The 20476-nt window shown below is 54.1% G+C and overlaps 6 protein-coding genes across 6 annotated transcripts; 3 read left to right on the top strand and 3 right to left on the bottom strand.

Moving 5' to 3' along the window:
* Positions 1–58: 58 nt before the first annotated feature.
* G647_09189 (uncharacterized protein) lies at positions 59–1544 on the top strand (the record flags this gene model as incomplete). Its single annotated transcript, XM_008733494.1, has 2 exons — positions 59–88; positions 162–1544. 2 exons carry the CDS (start codon positions 59–61, stop codon positions 1542–1544), a joined length of 1413 nt encoding a protein of 470 aa, XP_008731716.1.
* Positions 1545–1571: 27 nt separating this feature from the next.
* G647_09188 (uncharacterized protein) lies at positions 1572–2160 on the bottom strand (the record flags this gene model as incomplete). The annotated part of the gene is made up of 2 exons (XM_008733493.1): positions 1572–2090; positions 2152–2160. The coding sequence occupies 2 exons, from the start codon at positions 2158–2160 to the stop codon at positions 1572–1574; spliced, it is 528 nt and encodes a 175-aa protein (XP_008731715.1).
* Positions 2161–2615: 455 nt separating this feature from the next.
* On the top strand, positions 2616–5089 carry G647_09187 (uncharacterized protein; the record flags this gene model as incomplete). Its single annotated transcript, XM_008733492.1, has 2 exons — positions 2616–4952; positions 5009–5089. The coding sequence occupies 2 exons, from the start codon at positions 2616–2618 to the stop codon at positions 5087–5089; spliced, it is 2418 nt and encodes an 805-aa protein (XP_008731714.1).
* A 2425-nt stretch (positions 5090–7514) lies between these two features.
* G647_09186 (uncharacterized protein) lies at positions 7515–12477 on the bottom strand (the record flags this gene model as incomplete). Its single annotated transcript, XM_008733491.1, has 2 exons — positions 7515–12261; positions 12311–12477. 2 exons carry the CDS (start codon positions 12475–12477, stop codon positions 7515–7517), a joined length of 4914 nt encoding a protein of 1637 aa, XP_008731713.1.
* A 3167-nt stretch (positions 12478–15644) lies between these two features.
* On the top strand, positions 15645–16148 carry G647_09185 (uncharacterized protein; the record flags this gene model as incomplete). The annotated part of the gene is made up of 1 exon (XM_008733490.1): positions 15645–16148. One exon carries the CDS (start codon positions 15645–15647, stop codon positions 16146–16148), a length of 504 nt encoding a protein of 167 aa, XP_008731712.1.
* A 1094-nt stretch (positions 16149–17242) lies between these two features.
* On the bottom strand, positions 17243–20216 carry G647_09184 (uncharacterized protein; the record flags this gene model as incomplete). The annotated part of the gene is made up of 4 exons (XM_008733489.1): positions 17243–19476; positions 19531–19778; positions 19853–20059; positions 20137–20216. The coding sequence occupies 4 exons, from the start codon at positions 20214–20216 to the stop codon at positions 17243–17245; spliced, it is 2769 nt and encodes a 922-aa protein (XP_008731711.1).
* Positions 20217–20476: the final 260 nt, after the last annotated feature.

The following is a 20476-nucleotide window of genomic DNA, read 5'->3' as shown; positions in this document are numbered from 1 at the left end:
TGTTGCCGTTCTACTGTTCCCCAGACGAGATGATTAGTGCGAGACTGGTGTCGTGACCATGTCCAACTTTCCCTACAACAGTCAACTTGTACGTATCCCGCTTCGACAGCGGCTCCCATCGATATGCATGCAGTAGCTGGACGACTGATCATCCCTGACAGGACGCGTTCGAACTCTTCCACCTCGTGCAAGAAGAAGATGCGCTTCCCTCGCCCAGCCCGCGCCGGTCTCATGCCCTGGAAGCGCTCGGCCACGCGCTTTCGGGCTCCTTAGGTTCCGCCATCTCGAATGCCGCGCTCTACCCCGTCGACCTGATCATCACGCGGCTCCAGATCCAACGCCAGCTCCGCAAAGACCAGTCCACGCCGAGCCAAGACGAGTACAAGGGCTTCGTCGACGGGGTCAAGAAGATCTACCACAACGAGGGAGGCATATCGGGCTTGTATACGGGGATATTGCAGGACACGGGCAAGACCATCGCGGACGCGTTCTTGTTCTTCTTGATCTACAGTTTTCTCCGGGATCGGCGGATCGCGAGGCACGCGCGGCTCAATGCAGGGAAGAAAGTGAGTTTGCCGGCGTTAGAGGAGCTGGGCGTGGGCTTTGTGGCGGGGAGTGTGACAAAGTTGGCGACGACCCCCATCGCGACCATCGTTACGAGGAAGCAGGCTGCTGCGTTCATGAGCACGGAAAGCCAGGGGACGGAAGGGCAGGGCACTTCCTCGCAGACCCCGCTGAGGACAACACCCACGGCACGGCAGATCGCGCGGGATATCCTTGACGAGAAAGGCCCGCTCGGATTCTGGTCAGGGTACTCAGCAAGTCTGGTCTTGACGTTGAACCCGTCCATCACGTTCTTCCTCTTCGAAACACTCAAGAAGATCCTCCTCCCGCGCGATCGACGACAAAACCCGCCGCCGAGTCTCACATTCCTCCTCTCTGCCGTCAGCAAGGCGTGCGCATCGAGTCTCACGTACCCGTTCAGCCTGGCCAAAGCGCGCCTGCAGGCCGGGGGTGCATCGTCCGCGCACGAAGAGCGCGACGAGCAGAAGGTGGTCGGACAAGATTTCGAGCGCAAAGGGACGCGAAAAGCCGCTCGCGCAACCATCTTCAGCACCGTCCTAGCCATCGCGCAGACCGAGGGTCCCCAAGCACTGTACGAGGGCTTGCACGTGGAGGTGCTGAGAGCATTTTTCTCCCACGGCATCACCATGCTGGTCAAGCAGTTCATCCAACGGCTGCTCGTGCGGGCGTACTACTTGCTGTCCATCATTTTGGGGCGATATAAGCGCCGCCGCGATGCCGCCGCAAAACGACTCTCGGAGAAAGCCAAAGCCAGCGTCGAGTACTACAACCTGGCGATGGCGCGGGCAAGTCAGAAGATCGAGGAGGCGGGCTCAAGCGTGCGGCGGAAGGCAAATGAGACGGCCGAGTTTGTGGGCGAGTACGTACAGGAGGATGAGGAGTTGGGGGAGAGGTGGAAGGAGTTGTACGGAACGGTGGGCTTGAGTAGGTGGTTTGACAAAATCAGTGACGAGCGGTAGGATTGGGGAGTATTCAGTGCGTTTTCTTCACCGGTACATAACCTTCTGGCCGCCTCTCTTTTCCATCTTGCTTTGCCGCTTGCTGGTGCTCTGAGTCGCTTCCGCGCCATCACCATCCCCAGCTCCTCCTGCAATCCCGCCCATCATGCTCTTCACGCCCCTCGCCGCCCCGACCACACTGTATACGGCATACGCCGGCACCACCAGATAAGCCCACCATGCGCGGTTCCCGAAGATGATGACCATGACCATGTTAATCCACGTCCAGTACAGGATGTCCCACATGAATTCTGTGAGGCCCTTGGCGTCGAGATCTTCGCCGGGGCGCTTCAAGTCACCGCTCGGGTGGTAGGTGGGACGGGCGAGGAGGTCCAAGTAAACTTCGATGAGAACGGCAGGCAGGCAAAGGAGCAGGTATAGCCATAGGGAGAGGGAGCGGCGAAGGGTGAATGAGAGGGCGAGGAAGAGGGCGTGCAGCGATATGGTGATGAGGTGGGTCTGGCGTAGGCGGGCAGAGTTGCGGACCGCGAGGGTCTTGGCTGCTTTCTAGACAAGAGTGTGAGTAGTGTATCTCGCATGTAGGAACGTGAACTAAGAAGAAGCGCACCTGAGCCATGATTCGGGGGGATGTGGAAGTCGTGTGCTCACCAGCATAAGTACGTATTTTCAGTTCTAACAGTACCGAGTAGTGGCCCTGTGTGTGACAAGGCTGACAGCCTCGTTCCCCGCCACGGTGGGAGCCACGACGCCACAATTGCCTCCCACCAGCCACAGTTACAGCCGCAGCTATGCCAGCCTCGAGCCATGCCAGTGCCATCGCATCACAGCAGCAACAACAACATCCACTCAGCACATATCCCTACAACCAACATCTTCACGTCCTCGTCCGTGCACTCGGTTGACGTTTCTTGCGGGCTTTGTGTTTTCGGCGCCCTAATGCTCCCTACCATGCATTGATCGACTTTGTTATGACCGCGCGGCGCATTGTTTGGACTTCACGAGTCTCGAATGAATTCATGACCTGCCACCACCCTCGATTGCGTTTGACGGTTCTCCTAGCTCTCCTCCATCATGGCGCCTACAGCCCATTCCCCCGTCACCTCTCAACTACGCCAGTTAATCTACTACCACCTCGACAATAACCTTCTCAAGAACGCCCTCTTCCTCGCATCCCGCCTCGTCGCCCACGAATCTCGTTCTCCCGAAGCAGCCTACCTCCTCGCCTACTGTCAATTTCAATCGGGATTTCTCAAAGCCGCGTGGGATACCTCTCGTGCTTTTGCCGTCAAAGGGAGCCACCTGGGGTGCGCGTACGTCTTTGCTCAGTCTTCACTCGAACTCGGGCGCTTCCTAGAAGGTCTCACAGCACTCGAGAAATGCAAGCACATCTGGCAGAGCAGAAACTCGTGGGGTCAACACAACGAGTCGAGACGACAACACTTACCTGACGCCGCTGCTGTGTTGTGTCTTAAAGGTAAACTATGGAAGGCACACAAGAACATCGACCAAGCCGTCGAATGCTGGGCCGCTTCCCTCAAGATGAATCCCTTTATGTGGGATGCATTCACAAGCCTGTGCGATGCAGGGGCAAAGATTGCCGTGCCCAACATCTATCGGTTGAATGAAGACTTGATCGCCGCCGTGCATCTGAACCAGCAGCAAAGTGCCAAGGTTGAGAATCCTCCTCCAGCAGAGAAGAATCACGTCTCGTCAGATCCATTTGTCTCGTCTCAGCGACCCGGCCGGCCACAGAACAACGTGCTGTGGGAGAAACTCAACGGGAGCAAAGTGAGCGTCAACACCGTGAGCACGGTTCTGGATGAGGAAGGCATGGCCACTCCTTCAACCGAACCCGAACCCGACCAAGGCGTGCTCCAAGGTGCACCCACCAATCAACAGAACGAACCCCCTGCCGCACCTATGCGGAAGACGAAGACATCGACGGAGTCACAGGCAGATCCACCGCCTAGGTGGAAGGCTGGGTCGACTCGGATGCGGTCAAAGATGAAAGGTGTATCAGACGATGCAACCACGGTCTTGCAAGATCCTCCTCAGCCACCACCAGCGGCGCCTTCTAAGAGAACGGTCTCGGGTCAACCGACCTCGCACGTCGCACCATCCAGTATCGCCGAGGGGACAAGAAGGAGTAATCGGTTGCTCAATACAGCGAGGCCTCCTAGTGCGAGTAGCACGGCAGGAAGCAAGATCTCATCTTTGGCCAACACCCTCGGTCTGCGGGAAGGCCGAGATATCAAGAAAGCAAAAGCTCCAGCCATAAAAGGTCGCATGGCAAATGCCTCGACCGTCGGAAGGGTAGTAAGTGGGAATAGGACGAGGACAGGCTCGGCAGATCAAATGGATGTGGACGCCAAAGAACAGAAGCCGACAACCACCACTGGTGCGCCTCCTCCGCTACCCTCCATACCGAACCCCAAAACTCGAGTGTCCTCCACCGTTGACCAGGAGATTCGAGCCCTCCAAGAACTCCTTGAGCTGTTTGGCAGGGTCGCTTCGGCCCAGCTCAGCCTGACTAATTACGATTGTCAAAATGCCATCCAAATGTACAATGCACTCCCGTCGCCCCACCGCGAAACACCCTACGTCTTGTCCCAAATCGCAAAAGCATACTACGAACAAGCCCAGTACGCCGAGGCCGAGAAATTCTTCATCCGCGTCCGACAGCTGGCTCCTGCCCGCCTCGAAGACATGGAGGTCTATTCCACCGTGCTCTGGCACCTGAAATCCGAGATTGAACTCGCGTACCTTGCGCACGAACTCATCGAAATCGATCGACTGTCACCGCAGGCGTGGTGCGCCATCGGCAACTCGTTCTCTCTCCAACGCGAACACGAACAAGCGTTGAAATGCTTCAAACGATCTACACAGCTCGACTCCTCCTTCGCCTATGGCTTTACCCTCCAAGGGCATGAATACATTGCGAACGAAGAATTTGAAAAGGCACTCGACGCGTATCGCTCGGCCATTGCCGCAGACTCGAGGCACTACAACGCGTGGTACGGCCTGGGCAAGGTCTATGAGAAGATGGGCAAGTGGAACATCGCCGAGCAGCACTACCGTACCGCCGCCAAGATCAACCCAACGAACGCCGTGCTGATCTGCTGCATCGGTCTTGTTCTCGAGAAGCAGAAACACCCCGAAGATGCACTCCTCATGTATAGCCGGGCGTGTTCCCTCGCGCCACAATCCGCGCTCAGCAGATTCAAGAAAGCACGGTGTCTCATGTCGCTTGGACGGCCGAAGGAAGCCCTCGCGGAGCTGAAGATTCTGAGAGATGTGGTCCCTGACGAAGCGAACGTGTGGTTCCTAATGGGCCGGCTGTACAAGATCTTGGGAGAAAAGGGCAACGCGGTGAGGGCGTTTACCATGGCGTTGAATTTGGATCCAAAGGTACGTTTCTCCCTGATCACGAGGACTGTTAATGTTGACGATTATAATCTTGCTAGGCCGCTCAGTTCATCAAAGACGCAATGGAGAGTCTGGACGACGATGACGACGAATTTGACGACGACGAGGATATGGAGTAACGAGGAGGGTTTTGCTTCTGGCCTTTTCCGCTCGGGTCTTTTGATCTTTACATCTCTCCAACCAAGAGAGGCGGGTTCGACGTTCTTGAGAAGAGAAATGTGCGATGTGGTCAAGGAAGGCTGCCTGGCTTTTGTTCATGGGTCTGCTCATGTCGTCTGGTCTTTTGCAACGAAAAGGAAGCAACAAGATTGCTTGCGGGTTATATTCCCGTGTCGTCCGCAGCTCAATCAATGGACGCAAATCATGCTTTCCACCTCTACCAATAGGACTGAACCAGACAGACAGAAAATTGCATCTATTCGTCCGACACGCGTCGGGGATGAAGGAGAACGACATGGGCAAAGTTTTCTTCTCTTCCACGACAAACAGAAGACATGGATGGCAGGGGCAGTGCATTGCGATACAATGCAGCGAGACCTATGTACCATGACGTCGATCGATTAGGTCAAGAGGAATAAAAAGTAGTGTGGCCTACGGAGTCACGTACTTGCGATTCTGAGCGTTTTTTCTTTTCCCCAAAAGGTCTCTGCGTTTCCTGTTGGCTGTTGGCTGTTGGCTTTTGGCTGTTAGCTGTTGGCTGTTGGCTGTTGGCTGTTGGCTGTCTTTCGTGTTGCGACCTGCCTGGCTGGCTGGGCTGGGACGTATTATACCGACTTTTGACTTTTGACTTTTGACTTTGACTTTTGATTTTGATTTTGATTTGTCGAGTCCTTTTCTTTCCTCTTGCTGGGTTCCAAGGTTCCTTGTACGATCGCATAAATGTAGTATAGGATGGCGTGGCGTGGTGTGGTGTATCGTGGCGCGGAGCGAGGCAGGGCAAGGCAAGCGGGAGGCAAGCGACTGCGAAGTTATACGAGTTGTGGGGGGAAATGATAATTACATGATATGCTATGGTATTGTATTGTATAATATAAAACAGCATGGAATTGCATGGTATGCAACAGTGTGGAATGGTAGGGAATGGGCCCTGGGACTGTCCTGGGCTTGGTTTGCATCCATCAGTGCTCTGTACATCCGATGTATATACCTCCAGATAGAGAAGGGGACAGGCATGAAACACGGGGGCAGACACGTAGACAGACACGCAGACAGGCACGCAGACAGACAGACACGCAGACAGACACGCAGACAGGCAGGTACACAGGCACGCAGACAGGCTAATAGGATAATAGGCACCTCGTGTATAGGTCCTGCCTACGGATAAGTCATAGTATCTCATCTTAGTGCAGTCTAGCACAGCGTGCAGAGCAGTGCAGTCCAATCCAGTCCAGTCTAATCTAGTGCTATCCAGTCCAATCCAGTCCGATCCATTCTAATCTAGTAGTGTATAGTAAAGTTAAGTACCTAGTATAGATTATCCGGGAAGTGAATACCCTCATTAACTTCAATACAGAGATTTAGATTCGAGGCTCGAGACTAGAGTCTCTACCGTAACGGGTACTCTATATCTAAGTACTAAGTACTTATCGTCTCGGGACCGACTATATACGTAATGTACCAGGAAGAGATTAACCGGGTTTAGTTAGATAAGGTATTAGTGTGAGGATGAACAATGCAAGATTGAACAGTATGACGATGACCAGCGTGAGGTTGACCAGCGTGAGGTTGACCAGCGTGAGGTTGAACGATGCCGGCACACCGAGCACTCTCTGTATCCATAACTGACGCAGATCGACATAGTGTACCCCAGTAATGTGGCTGATGAAGTCGTGGTTTGGCAAAGCTGGCGTTTCCCTGTACATGTGTACAGAGAAGCAATCGGGCGTTCTGGTTGGTGGAGCTTTTAGTGTAAGGCTACACTTCTTTTAGTTTACCTTTTATTTCCGATGATTCATAGACAGGATAGACAATACACACCACTCAGCTGTAGACATCGCACCATTGCTTTAAGATGTAGTGTAGTTGAGTGTGAGAGAGGCAGTGCCTGCCGCCGCAGAGAGGTATACCCCTTGGCCATGAAGCCTCACCCTAGTTCAAAAGGCGTTCATACATCCTCGTGTAGTATTGTAACCTGGCTGGGACAGCGCAGCCAGCAAGGAGCATACGGAGTACGCGGCTCTAAAACTCTCCTCCTCTCCTCTCGGGTGCCTCTCCGTTCTCTCATGTCATATAAACCGTCAGATTGATTTACAGGCGCACGTGGACTGGGGTTTCAATCCCTCGGCAGCGAACATACAGCATAGTACCCGTAAACTATGGTATCATTGAAAAGCAAACGCCAGCCAGCAAGAAGCGATTCATAACATAGCTCTCCGCCGCGCCCATGACAATACGTCCAGGTATTAGCAGGATCATGATCCATGACCCGATTTTGGGAGTCCCAGATGCCTTCCCAACGCATCAGCATCACTTTCATACCCATGTTCATTGTCGTACAATCTTCTTTCCACCGTTCGTCTTCCGCCGCAGCCAACTTTCCCTCCTTCACAACTCGTCCTTGACGTACTTCGTGGCACTGCTTACGGACTCGCTCACCGCACTCGCCGCACTGGCGACAGTATCGCTTACGGCACTGGCAGCACCAGTAGCGCCTTGACCAACATCACTGTAAAATGCGGCTATCCTGCTCTGCGCGCTCTCGACAGCCTCGGCGATCTGCGAGTTGATACTCTCCGTGTAGCTTTGCTCGGGTCCATAAAAGGCCTGAGAGACCTGTCCTCGCACGGTATCGATAGTATCACTCACCGCCGAGGCAGCGTAGGCAGCGTTTTCCGACGCGATAGAGGAAGCAGAAGCATAAGTATCTGCGGCAACACTACTGAGAGACTCGACCGTCCCAGTTGGCGTGCCATAGACCGCAACGCTCACGGCGTCTTGCGCGCTCTTGGCCAGACCTGCAAACGATGAAGACGCAGCTTCGGCATGGCCGACAGGTGTGCCATAAATCGCCTCGCTCACTGCGCCTGCGACAGAGGAGTAGCTATCTGCCACAGCGGAGGTAGCCTGTTCGACTGTCCCCTTCTGGCTACCATAGACTTGTGCGCTTGCTGCATCCACGGCGGCATTGAGTTGATCAGTCACCGAGTCCAGGATGGAGGACACTTGAGGCGGAGGGGTGAAGTAGGACGAGGCGGCGGACGAGATCGAGGAGGCCACAGACGACGCAGAGCTGTACGCGTCGCCGGCAAGACTAGACGCGGAATCATAGCCAGTATAATACGCAGAGCTGAGGCGGCTCATCACCGACTCGGTAAAATCGGGCTCTTTTCCAACGATCAGCTCCGACACGTACGATTGGATGATAACATATTTGTCGCCCGCGAAGTCAGTGACCTGGGCTGAGTACTCTCCTGCTTTGCTGGCATAATCGTCGTAGAATGGCTGAGGAGTGCCGTAAATCTGTTCGCTGGCTTTGGATACCAGAGCCTCCCAATTCTGGGAAGCGACACTGGAAATAGATTCGACGGACCCAGTTGGAGCACCATAGACGGCAGTGCTTGCTGCATAGCTCGCTGCCGACAATGACGATGATGCTGCGGACAGGGCGGCATCATATTGAGCTGAAATAGAGTCGAGGACACTTTGCGCAGGCGATGTCTCTGTTGCGCCGAGTGCTGACGATGCTGCCTGTAACGCTGCCGAATATTGAGAAGCTGCTGCTGCTGATGCTGCATCGTATTGGGATGACGCTGAGTCTAAAGCGCCCTGGTAGTACGGAGCTGGAGTGCCGTAAACGGCGGTGCTTGCAGCATAGCTGGCTGCTGAGAGAGACGCCGACGCGGCAGACACTGCTGCTTCATATTGCGATGAGATAGAGTCGATTACATCCTGTGCGGCAGATCCTTTGTTCTTGCCGCTTGCCGAAGAAGCCGATTCTAGCAGTGCTGAGTATTGAGAGGCGGCGACCGACGTCGCAGCATCATATTGTGATGATGCAGCGTCAAAAGCACTTTGATAGAATGGTGCAGGGGTGCCGTAGATGGCAGTGCTTGCAGCGTAAGAAGCAGACGACAAGGAAGATGATGCAGCGTCCATGGCGCCGGAGTATGCAGCAACAGCTTCATCCCACAAGCTTTGTGCTGTTGTTCCTGATGATGAGCTGAATGCACTGAGGCTAGCAGCGGCGGCGGAGGAAGCCGCGGAATACTGGGAGGAGGCTGAGTCGATGAGACTTTGATAAGCCGGCACTGGTGTCCCGTAGATCCCAACTGATGCGGCGCTTGACAGGCTGCTCAGGACGGGGGTAGGAGTGCCGTAGATCGCGCTTGAAGCGGCCTGGAGAAAGTCATCATATTGCTCGTGTGCCAGGCCGACAGCAGCATAATAGTTTTTCTTGACATCCTGAAGGTATCTTTCGTGAGCAGGAGCTGGTGTGGCGCCTACGGCGGCCTTGGCTCTGGCATATTGCGCCGAGGCGGCAGCGATCGAGTCTTGCAGTCTTGCGGAGGCCAGGCCGGTAACGGACTCGAATGGGTTTGTCGTAGGAACCGCGCTTGACGCAGCAGTGCGAGCAGAATCAAGCCTGCTGTTCGCAGCATCCACGGCGCCGGAGTATGCGGCCTCGATGGAAGAGAACATCTGCTCATGTATCGGCTTAGGAGTGCCGGAAATCTGTTTGGAAGCCACCGATCTTGCGGCGAGGTAGTTCTCTTGTGCTCGGCTGATGGCATCGCTGTAGAGTGAGCTGGCGTGTTGGAGAACTGAATCACTAACTGGAGTTGGCGTGCCATAGATGACGGAGCTCGCAGCGGCCACGGCTCGGTTGTAGTTGTCGGACGCTGCATTTGTAATGCCTTCTACCGTGCCCGTTGGTGTCCCGTACAAAGCATGGGACGCCGCAGCCAAAGCACTCGAGTACTGTTCGCTTGCGACAGATGACAAGCTCTCCGCCGTGCCTTGGGTGGTTCCGTAGATTGCTTCAGAAACAGCGCGCGTGACGTCTGCGTAGCGGTCACCAGCTGCATTGACAACGTTCTGCAGATTCTCTGAAAACGACGATCCCTCATTGTCGAAGACGTCGTCAAGTATAGGTTTGGACCCTGTCACTTCTGCGGCCATGGCTCCGGCGAAGACCTTCGAGACTCGTGTCGATGCTGAACCAGCAGCTGACGAAGCAGAACTTGCGGCATCGTCGATATCGGAGTCCACTGAAGGTACACCGTTGGACGGAGGGGAAACAGGCGATTCCACAGATGCCGAGGCTGAGCTTGCAGAACTGGCCACGGCATCAGTTAAACTTGAGGCGGTCTCTGACGCGTCCAAAAGAATAGCTTCCGCAGTGCCAGTGCTTGTTCCGACGACAAACGACGAAGCAGATTCGTAGGCGTCTTCAACGGTGCCGCTAACCTCCGAAATCACAGATTCGCCGGGCTGTGACATGGAAGATGCGTAGGCCGACGACGCTGATGAAACGGCATCCATGGCAGCGTCTCTAGCTTTGGACGTGGCGGACTCGACGGTGCCGGTAGTCGTACCGGCTACAACAGACGAAGCAGAGGAGATTGCCTCTGCGGCAGAATCGCTCGCCTGGGACAGCACAGAGCTTGCAGATTGCACACCTGCTGTTGAAGCCCCCCGGAGCTCGGCAACCAAGCTGGAAGCAGCAGAGACAGCCTCGGCAGGCATACTTCGTGTCTCGAAGTCGTCGGAAGCGTCCCGTGCCTTCAGCTTCCATTGAGCGACGCTCTTAAGTCGGGCAAGTTCTTTGGCTGCATCCTCCGTCACCGCCATGCTTTCTTCTGTGATTCGGCGCGCAGTAGCCAGAGCCTCTTCTGCCTCTTCGCTTCTCATGGCGACATCACGCACCTCGGTCTTCCATTCATCGAGCTTCTTCCGCAGCGCGTGGAATTTCTCCCAATGCTTATATGTGACTCCGTCCATCCAAGCCCAGCGCATGCCCACCTCCTGCAGGCCGACATCTTTAACGCCGTCCAGGACTTCAAGGGTGGAGGCAGAGGCTGCAGTGAGTCGCTGGATCAGGCCTCGTTCGAAATTCTGTGACCATTCGCGGACATTCTTAGCACGTGCCTTGATTTCAGCTCCTGCAGTTCTGATAGAGCCCAGGATGTCTTCTGCGGCTTGCTTGACCTCGTCTGCACTTGCATCTTCAGAAAGAGAGGCGATTGTAGACTTGATCTTGGATTTGACGCTGTCCAGTTCGTTCTCCGAGGTCTTCTCCAGAGCTGAAGCCAATCGTCGGCCAACGCCATCAATGTCGCTCTTGACAAGACCGCTGACAATAGATGTCACCCGTTCTCGAAGATCATCACTGCCCTTGTCAGCTGCCACGGCGAACTTTTTCTGCCAGGTGCGCAGGTCTTCGGCGATTTGTTCCTCTGTGGCACTGACTACCGGTGGCCTGACACGCTCCTTGACGGTAGGCTGAGATTCTTGAGTAGATGCAGCGGTGGCGGGCTCCGGCTCGTCTTCTGAATCAAACATCGCATAGACATCGTCAATTGAAGCCGTGGCTGCTGCGCTTGGAGCCGTGGACGAAGTAAAAGTAGACTGCATTTTATCAACCTCATCCATGGCAGCCTTGACATGTCGGCTTTCTCGATATTTGGCGATTCTTTCGTTGATCATGACCAGTTGGGGCCTGACATTATCAATGTACAAGCCCTTGACCAAAGGCAAGAAAGTACCATCGACGAAGATGACGAGGTCCCCCCAGACATGTCGTAGGAAAGGGTATGCCGTGTTCAACACAAACTCCTGAGATGCATTGTAGGCCTTTCCGACGTGTGGGCGGGCGAATTCGACTGCGGGGAGGAGCTGTTGTTGATAGAGGTGCGAGGCAGAATTGCGACTGGAGGTGTAGTATGGGTGAGCCACCGCAGTCAACTGATCAACATGGGGAGCTAGATTCTTCTCGTAAAGCTTCGCAGCATTTCCTCGTGCCAGATTGACCTGCGGCTTCACCTGCTTTTCCCATTGAGCCTGAGAATATGCCCTTGCTGCGTCAATTTGGGGAGCAGCATATTTGGCATAGTTGACCTGGGCAATCTTGGACGCCGGGCGAACCAGTCGTGTATTAGCCAAATGTGCATAGGGCTCAGCCTTAGCCACGTATGGAGCTGCGTATTCATCGTAGTATGGCTGTACATGCGGTCGAATGTATTCTTTTGTAGACAAGTATGGCCGACAGATGGCCGAAGATGAGTCGGTGAGGGTGGCTGGTGAGGAGGGACATCGAAATAGGATCGTGAATAAAGAGTACCATATGAAAAGCCTGTGTCGTTGTTAGGAATACCGACTGTCAATTGAAGGACGGAACACACCTGGCAGCATTGTTGAAGATCCATGACGTCCAGCTGCGTCGACGCTGGCGAGGACCTGTCCGCCGAACAGGTGGACCGACAGCATGCCCGTTGACATGCCCATTAGCATGGCCATTAGGCCTATCTTTGATGCCCTCAACGGGTCCTCCGTTCTCAGCTACTGCCATGGCAGCGGTGATGACCAGGAGTCCGCCAGTGCCAAGGTGTTTTCTCTGCACGATTGTCGTCGACGTAAATCCAGTGTGCTTCGCCCTCGATCAGAGAACGATGCAAGGCAACAGCGATGAAAACAGTCCCAGCGGACGATGAAGACGGCGAGGATGGTGCCTAGTCGGTAAGGAAGTACCGAAGGAAGGTAGAATGCAAATGTGGAGGTGTCGAGGTGTGGCACAATGGGGAGAGAAGCTCGGTGTACGAGCTATGAAAGTTGCAGCCACTGCGTCACAGCACAAAAAGTCAACTAGCGGAAACCTGCGACACGGCCAGTGACAGCCACAAGACTGTCTGTCCAAGAGGTGGCCTGGTAGTGATAAGCAAGATAACCAGCGACCTTGTGCCCCGAGACTGTCAGATCGGCAATGCCAGCATCTTCGATGGGAAGCGTATCTGGTTTCTTGGTGGCCGCCGCGGTCACCACCAGCCGACACCGTCCAGACACCAGTTGGACAATGATGTCAATGCACACCCACATCTGGCGGCATCCACCACAACCTGGGGGCGTTGAGAGTTGTTGCATGTGGCTTTGCATTTTACCCATCGTGTGTTGTGCTGCGCCGTAGGATGACGAAGTGAGATTGGGCTGAACCCACCTGACTCACTCCAGTACGAGTATTGTTCATTCATCCCGCAATGAGGCATACAGGATGCTAAACGTGGTAACTGTACTCCATGCTGAGAGTATCAACCAGATCATGTCGCCACCGGAGAAAGCTCCAGCCTTGGGTAGAACGTCGGCGTTGTCCTGCGGATTCGTTCGAAAGCTCCCAACCTTGTGCAACAGAAAGACACTTGAATGTTCATTGCCTGTCAGGTCAGTATGTAGGCGCCGCGTTAATTCCGTCACCGTGGTCGTCCACTTCAGGCCTGTTCATCTATGATGGTCTATTACCTTCAAGCACATGTTCCACGGCCAGGTTGTGAACCCACTAATCCCTAGGCGCGGGAATGTCGCCTTGCTTCTGCTATGCGTGAAGTTGATAGTCTGGAGGCTAGGGCCGGGTACTCAGCTGCCCCAACCTATACCTCACCTAATAGAGCCAGAAGAAGAGAGGAGTTTGGTGTGCAATCCTGGTCCTTGATCCATTCGCCAACACCACCCCACAAGCGGGAGATTTGAGACACAGATGTAAAAGCGGATGATCTTCTTCTATCGACGAGTCTGCCTGGGATGCACATATATTATCACCAGCCAACGCAACAGATGTTGCGAAGACGGCAGCAGATAAGATAGGCAAGTTCGCAAAGTCCGCTCAAGACTCAAGCCACGCATCTGCTGTGCCGCGTTCTCTAGATCATGGCTGACACATCTACTGACGATGAGTTTCGCGAAAAGCAAAAGCTATAACCTGGATAGACTATGCTGGCCACGATATGCATGGTCAGCGAACCGGTCACCAGATCCCAGAGCTCTCATGCGATATTTTGCTGAAAAGCTGTTCGTGCTGTATGGGAAACCGTGGATTTGCAACCGTCAATGCTATGAGGGCATTCCCGTCACGAACATGTCAAAGACGTTCTGGAGCAAGCGGCCAAAATGTGCGCGATGGCGTCGTTCAATTTCCTGAAATGATCCGGCCTGTCAGTGGATAAAGTGGCAACAGCAGTGACCCGTTGGAAATACAGCGCAGGGACATTCGATCTTCGCATGAGATCTGCAAATTCAAAGGAAAGAACGCGGCCATCTTCACGACCAGCAATTAGGCTTACAGGCTGTTGAGAAACTTTCTAATGTGGCAGGCAGAATGGTAGGAGCTCGAGAGTTGGTGTGGTTGTGAGGGAAGAGGACTCCACCATGGACAGTCATGCCTCACCATGGGGGAATTTACACAACGCACATGCACAGACCAGGCCGATATATTGGCCATCCTGGTCCTCCGATCCCATCCGGGACATTGTTCGACTGTCAACGTCAAAGGTGCATAGTGACCTTCAGCTCCATCTCTGCCGCGAAGAATGCAAGGTATTCTATCAGGAGTCAGCGCCCGTGCGCATATTTCTGATATCTGGACGGCCTTAGTGGCTGGACACAACGCGGAGTCATGCCGGCCTTGAGCGGCTGGGGTCTCGCAGCTGGGATCGAACAGACCTGCTATCCTGTCGCCGGTGCTCAATGCATCTCCACAGGGATACAGACCGACCTTTTGGGACTGCGTGGATGCGTATCCTGCTGCAACAACTGGCTTTGTCCCTTTCTGGAATCCAGATACAGCTCGTAAGTACCCCTTAATCGTGCACAGTCATCGACTTTATTGTGGCCGAGCAGCTGACTCAACACAGACTCCAGAGTCTACAGTGTTCGACGATACTGAGTGAGCGAAGTTTCATACTAAAACAGTAGAAAGAAAGGCCAACTCTGCTGCTCGACTCTTCACGTCATCAAAGAAGCAGTGTCGCCAGCGAACAACTGCGCATTTCGCAATGTCACGACATTTCAGACTCCGTATTTGACTACTGCAGCATTTCGCCCACTTTGACTCTTCGGTGACATCTCACATCGCCGTCTGAGGACCCACGAACAACGCAGTTGGCCGATGGCAGCAGGAGAGACAATGTGGTTCGGTTGTGCCTCGCCCAACAATTCTGATGTCTTCTTTTCTGCTGAAAACGGACACGCAGACAGTCATTCGTATAAGAGGAGGCCGCCAGCTCTGGATCAGGCGTCAGATTTTCCGTCCACACCTGTACCGGGTCAGCACGACCTTCCGTACCGTGCGAGGCTGGAGCCTTGTACGTTGAATGGCAAGGCTGCTTGATGTGAGCCCTATTCCTCTCCTCCTGTGGACGCGGTGAGTTGAACGATCCTTGAAACCCCCTTCTCACAAACATCACTCACTTTATTCGCGACTCTGTGCCATGCATACGCAACCCTTTTGGAACCAAAGTCTCGTCTTCTTCGGATGCTACTCCGAGAGAGTTTGTCACTTCCCGATCTCTGATGCATCCTACGAGAAAGCTCAAGATCCATCACTTGTGTTTTGCTTTCGGCGGATATCACAGGCTTTCCAATCCGTCCTATTTCCACCAGATATTTCAAGCTTCCATCGACCAACTCTCTGATCTGTTTGTCGTTCCTTTTTGCTTCGTTTCGCCTTGAACTCATCGTCAGGGACGCATTATGGACAACAGCCAAGAGCAGGAAACGGGTCGTCAACGCATGCGCGAGCTCTTCCAGCAACGTGACGCCGAACGGGGCAGTCTCAAGCACAAGCAGCCGATCTTCAAGTCTGCCGAACAACAGATGCAACTGCAGAAGCAAAAGCAAAAGCAACTACTGCTGCAGCAGGAAGGCGGCGTAGTCTGGACTCCCAATGCTGTTGCGCGGAAAATTAGACAACCAACCGCGAGCAGAGGACAATATCCTATCTTTGACGAGCACATATGGGACGAAGACCGACGTCCTCAGCGCGCCAATCAGGACCGGTCCGTCAGTCCGAAGACACGTGTCGCCAAAGACGACGATCAAATCCGTGCATGCACTAGCAATGGTAATAGCAGCAGTAACGGTAACAGTAACATGAAGACCACGTCGGGCACCAGACTTCAGGAGCGCCGGAAACATGGCACGGACAAAGACACACCCTACGATACCATCACCTCGAACAGAAAGAAGCCTTCATGACAATATGTTCAATGAAGTCAGCACCGCAAGTGCTAACTCTCCGTCGATCTACGAGTCAATCCTATACTCTTTCACTGTGGCAGATACGCAGCATCGACTAACATTCGCATTTCAGCTCAGGTCAGCAAAGTTTCATGCTTCTGTTTCCGCTCAGGCCTCCAAAGACGTCTACAGTCTACAGTAGTCTGGTCTGGCACGTCCTTCCTGCGTGCATTATACATCTTGCATCGTGCATCTTGCATCCAGTGGAGCTTCACATGGCGTGCAGTACGCACGCACGCAGGCACAAGTCGACACCTTCGTCTCATCTGATCCGACGACCACCCATCCAGGAGAGGTCAGCCTTGTCTCCACCAGCCGATCTTGACCGCGGCGGATTGACAATCGACGCTGATACACGGGGGATGGCAGCTTCAACATGAACTTCGATAGACTGTGCTCCGTTCCGCACACGTTCGCGTGCGTCGACGATCACCAACCTCGCGGACTCCTATTCCTATGCTGCTGCTGGCGCGAGGCTTGTGAACGAGCGGACGACTCGTCCTGTGCTTTGGAAAACAGCCCCGTTTCGACTTCTCACCAGCGCCACTACCACCATCATCAGGGCTATTGAGAGAAACAATTGCGATTCGCCTGCTTTCTGGGGATGTAGTAGCAGGATCATCCATCTCAATCTCACCCACCGTATTGACGAGGAGGAACCAGGAATGGAAAAACCTGGGACAGAGCACGTCGATCCGAAGAAAGCGTTGGGCGAGCGTTGGGCTTGGAAATGCTTGCTGGACATGGGTCTTCCGTACCATGCATGCCATACCATACACACATTACATAACTTGCGCGGCAGTCAGCCCAGAGACCGTCCATAGCCCGATCAATCTAATGCTATTTAATTCAGTGCTAATTGAATACGCGATATGGCTTCTCCATCGCAGCCCCTAAACTGCGCCATGCTGCTTTTCCTGACCGGTACAGAGACAAACTGGAAACTTTCGGCGACGTGGAGCTACTTGTAACGCATGTAGCACATCTCAGAACCTTCCCATGTAATACTTGCGCAGAAAAAGCTCCCCATCTCCCCCTTCGACTCGTCGATTCTACCCGTCTTCTCCCTCGTCCCCATGTTCTCTCTTCACCCCTCTTTTCTCTTCCCCTATTCCCGCCACATCAATCATCTTTAGCAGATCATTGACATAATCTCTCAGCGTCCGACTCACGCTCAACACATGGAATAAACTGTATTTGTGCGCCCCGAATAACCTCTCATTCAGCCTCACGCCATCCTTTTCGAAAGGCTGCCCGTGTTTGTTGGCATAGCGCGCTACGTTGCGCAGGATCATAATGCTCATCCAGGGAATGCCGCAGGGGTGGTTGGTCGCATCCATCGCGGTGTAGTGCCATTCGTGCTTCATGTGGATGGGGTCGGAGTCTTTGATGTCATTTGCCAACTCGTGGATAAGTTTGGACTGCTCGACAGCAGTCTGGGGAATGTGCATGCGCATGTGGGGGCCAATTTCGCTCGTCTTGGTGATAGGTGATCGTCGCCCGCAGTGCGTCCAGCGGCAGATCCAATCCTCAGAACCCTTAGGGTGGAAGCGTCCATCCGGCGTCTTTTCGATCTTCAGATGCTCGGTCATGATGTGCTCCCACAGTCTCTCGCGCTTCGTTTGCCAAACTGGGCAGATATTTCGAGGGTTGACGCGGCCACTGGGATCCTGGACATTGGGCTGAGTCATGTCCCACATGCATCTGAACAGAGGGCGGCCTTGCACGTCAACCGCTACTCTGCGTGGTTTGATGCCCTTAATGATGAACCTTGGCGTAGGTCCATTGATAACTTGCGCCTGAGCGGCTGCGAAGGTGTTTGACACGTTCTTGATGAACTCAGCTGCGGGGATGGGATTGTTCTGTGCAAACTTGCCCTGATATGCTTGCCAGATGGCAATCTGGGTGATGTCGTCGAGCAGCGACTCTTCAAAACAACAGCGTAGCCATCTCGATGAGCGTTCAGGCTCGACAAATTGCATCAGGTGTGCATGCACTTCCGGAGGAACGATCGGGATGCTGGCGGGGGCAGTTTGCGACCTCGGGGTCGGCTGAGACAGCACCTTTTCTTCCTGCTTTATCGATTGGTAGAGTAGCAGGCTAGTAAGTCGAGTGATCAAGTTGGGCAGGAGGTGGAACGCAGTGGATAGGAGTTCTGTGTTGTTTTCTGGAATAGCGGTGTATGCGTAAAGGAAATCGAGGGTGGTTTCCAGAAGTTCGTTGTCGTCAAGGAGAGTCAATGAAAACAGCCGCTCAATGGTTGAGAGCGGCACATCAGTCAAGCGATGTACGTCGGGAGTGTCGAGGGCAATCCTGTTGATGGATCGGAGTGCCGAGATCAACATACTGCGGTCCTCGGACTCCAGGTATGGGAGCAACGAAAGATACAGAGGGTCTCTCGGCTTCAGCGACCAGTATCGAGTGACTTGTTCTGTGATTTCGAGCGCCGATTGTTTGTACTCAGCAATCCTTGGCTGATGTGGTAGTGAGGCGGCAACGGTCAAGAAGTCCTTGAACAAGGGAAATCTGGACATGAAGAGGGCATTCTCTTCCAATATGACCATATTGCGCAGGACCAGGACAGCTTCCTTCATTTTCTCCAACCTCGTCGAGAAGTCGGCCGTCTCGAGCTCCTTCTCAGTGACTTTCGGGGATGCAGTTCGGATGCGCTCGAGTAAATTCGAGGTGCCCAGGGCGGCATTCAGGGTGTTCACAGGCTGACCTTCGTCGTCTTCATCATATGAGATCTCCCACTTGACGCCGTAGATGAGTTGCGTGATCTCCAGCGCCTTTTCGAGCAATGACTCGGCCAGGAAAGGGAAGCCTTCGAATTTGTACTTGTCACCTCGCTCGTACGACACCTTGACCAAGTGATGTAGGGCAAAGTCCTGCTCTTCTTGGACTCCTGACCGCAGCCCATAGAGACACCTGAGATAGATGTTTGGGCCCGTCATCCCGGCTGGTATGGCTTGTCTAAGGAATTGTTGTGGTTCTGGCGGAACTCTGGGCATCGCCATCGCTTTGGCCTGCGCCTTGCGAGGGTAGTAGAGGGGATCATTTCCGGGAGTCTGGACTTGTCGCAGTGTGAGGGCGACGGGCTGTCGTGGCTCGTACTTGTCGAACCAGTCAAACCCTGAGCTGCGAGGGTCGACTGACGCGTTGGTGTAGATGGGTTGCGTAGGCGGTGGCACTGAGGGAGAATCTGTTGCGCGCACGTTACGGGTGCGTGAGGGCCCAGTATCTGGTTGGAATATCTGCGTGCGCTTCGGGTCTTGTCTCAACTGGCCTGATATCATCGCGTCAACGACGCTCATGTCATCCTGGGCGGCGCGAAACTTACGGGTAGGGTATCTGCTTGCACTTCCAGGCTCTTCAGATTCCATCTTCTCCCTCTTCGGTGTCAACTGCTCTTCCTCCTGGGACTCGCCTGCTCCGTCACCCATGGAGCCGTCAATCGTGGGGCGTAGGTTGCCAACCGCGTAATTGTCGAGGGTTCGTTTGCGGAGATCGCCTCCTCTGGCGCTAATGTCTTCAAGGATTTCTTTCGGCGGCGGCTCTTCTCCCCAGTATGTGGCAATCTCGTACGCGCTGATTGAAGAGATAAAAGTGTCAGTGAAGGGTACACGGGCGTCAAGGTGAAGTGAACCGTGGGTGACACGCACGCGAGATTCTTGTAATATACGGTTTTGAGTTGAAATGTCATGACAGCCTCGTGAGTTTTGCCGAACCCAAATTTTGAGACGAGACTCCTCCACTGCATGCGCTCTGCCGACACGGCATCGTAACCACCTCTTTCCATGACCAGTTTGTATAGCTTGTGCAAGGAGATGGGCCGGCCACTAACTTTGGCGTCGCGATCGAAGGTTGTCCTGGACCACAGAATTTACCGTCAGCCCTTGTTGCAAAGACGTCCTCTCCTCTCCTCTCGTGGCTGGTTTCAGCATACCCTCGCTTCTCGTGAAAGGCTGCCACATCATTTATGAACTCCTCCTCATCTTCTATGATCTTCCGGGGTGGCTCTGCCATTCTATTCCCTCCGTGGTGTTACACCCGTTCGAACGATTACCGAGCGGTGCCAGTACGGTCGATGGGACGCATTCCAGGCCAGACACTTCGCAGCGGTCGTAAGTAGGAGGATGCAACTCGGCAACAGCGATGAGGAGGACGGGTCTGGAGGGGACGGTGTACACACTCTTCAGGTGTTCGCAGGCACAACCGTCAAACGCAGTTTCTTTGCCCTTGCAGCTGACGGCGGGTTGGCTCTTGCTTGCTCGGCTGTTTCCGCG

The sequence above is a fragment of the Cladophialophora carrionii genome (genome assembly GCF_000365165.1).
Source record: "Cladophialophora carrionii CBS 160.54 unplaced genomic scaffold supercont1.9, whole genome shotgun sequence".
NCBI lineage: Eukaryota > Fungi > Ascomycota > Eurotiomycetes > Chaetothyriales > Herpotrichiellaceae > Cladophialophora > Cladophialophora carrionii.
Note: the sequence above shows the minus strand (reverse complement) of the source record. Positions and strands in the feature narration are given on the sequence as shown.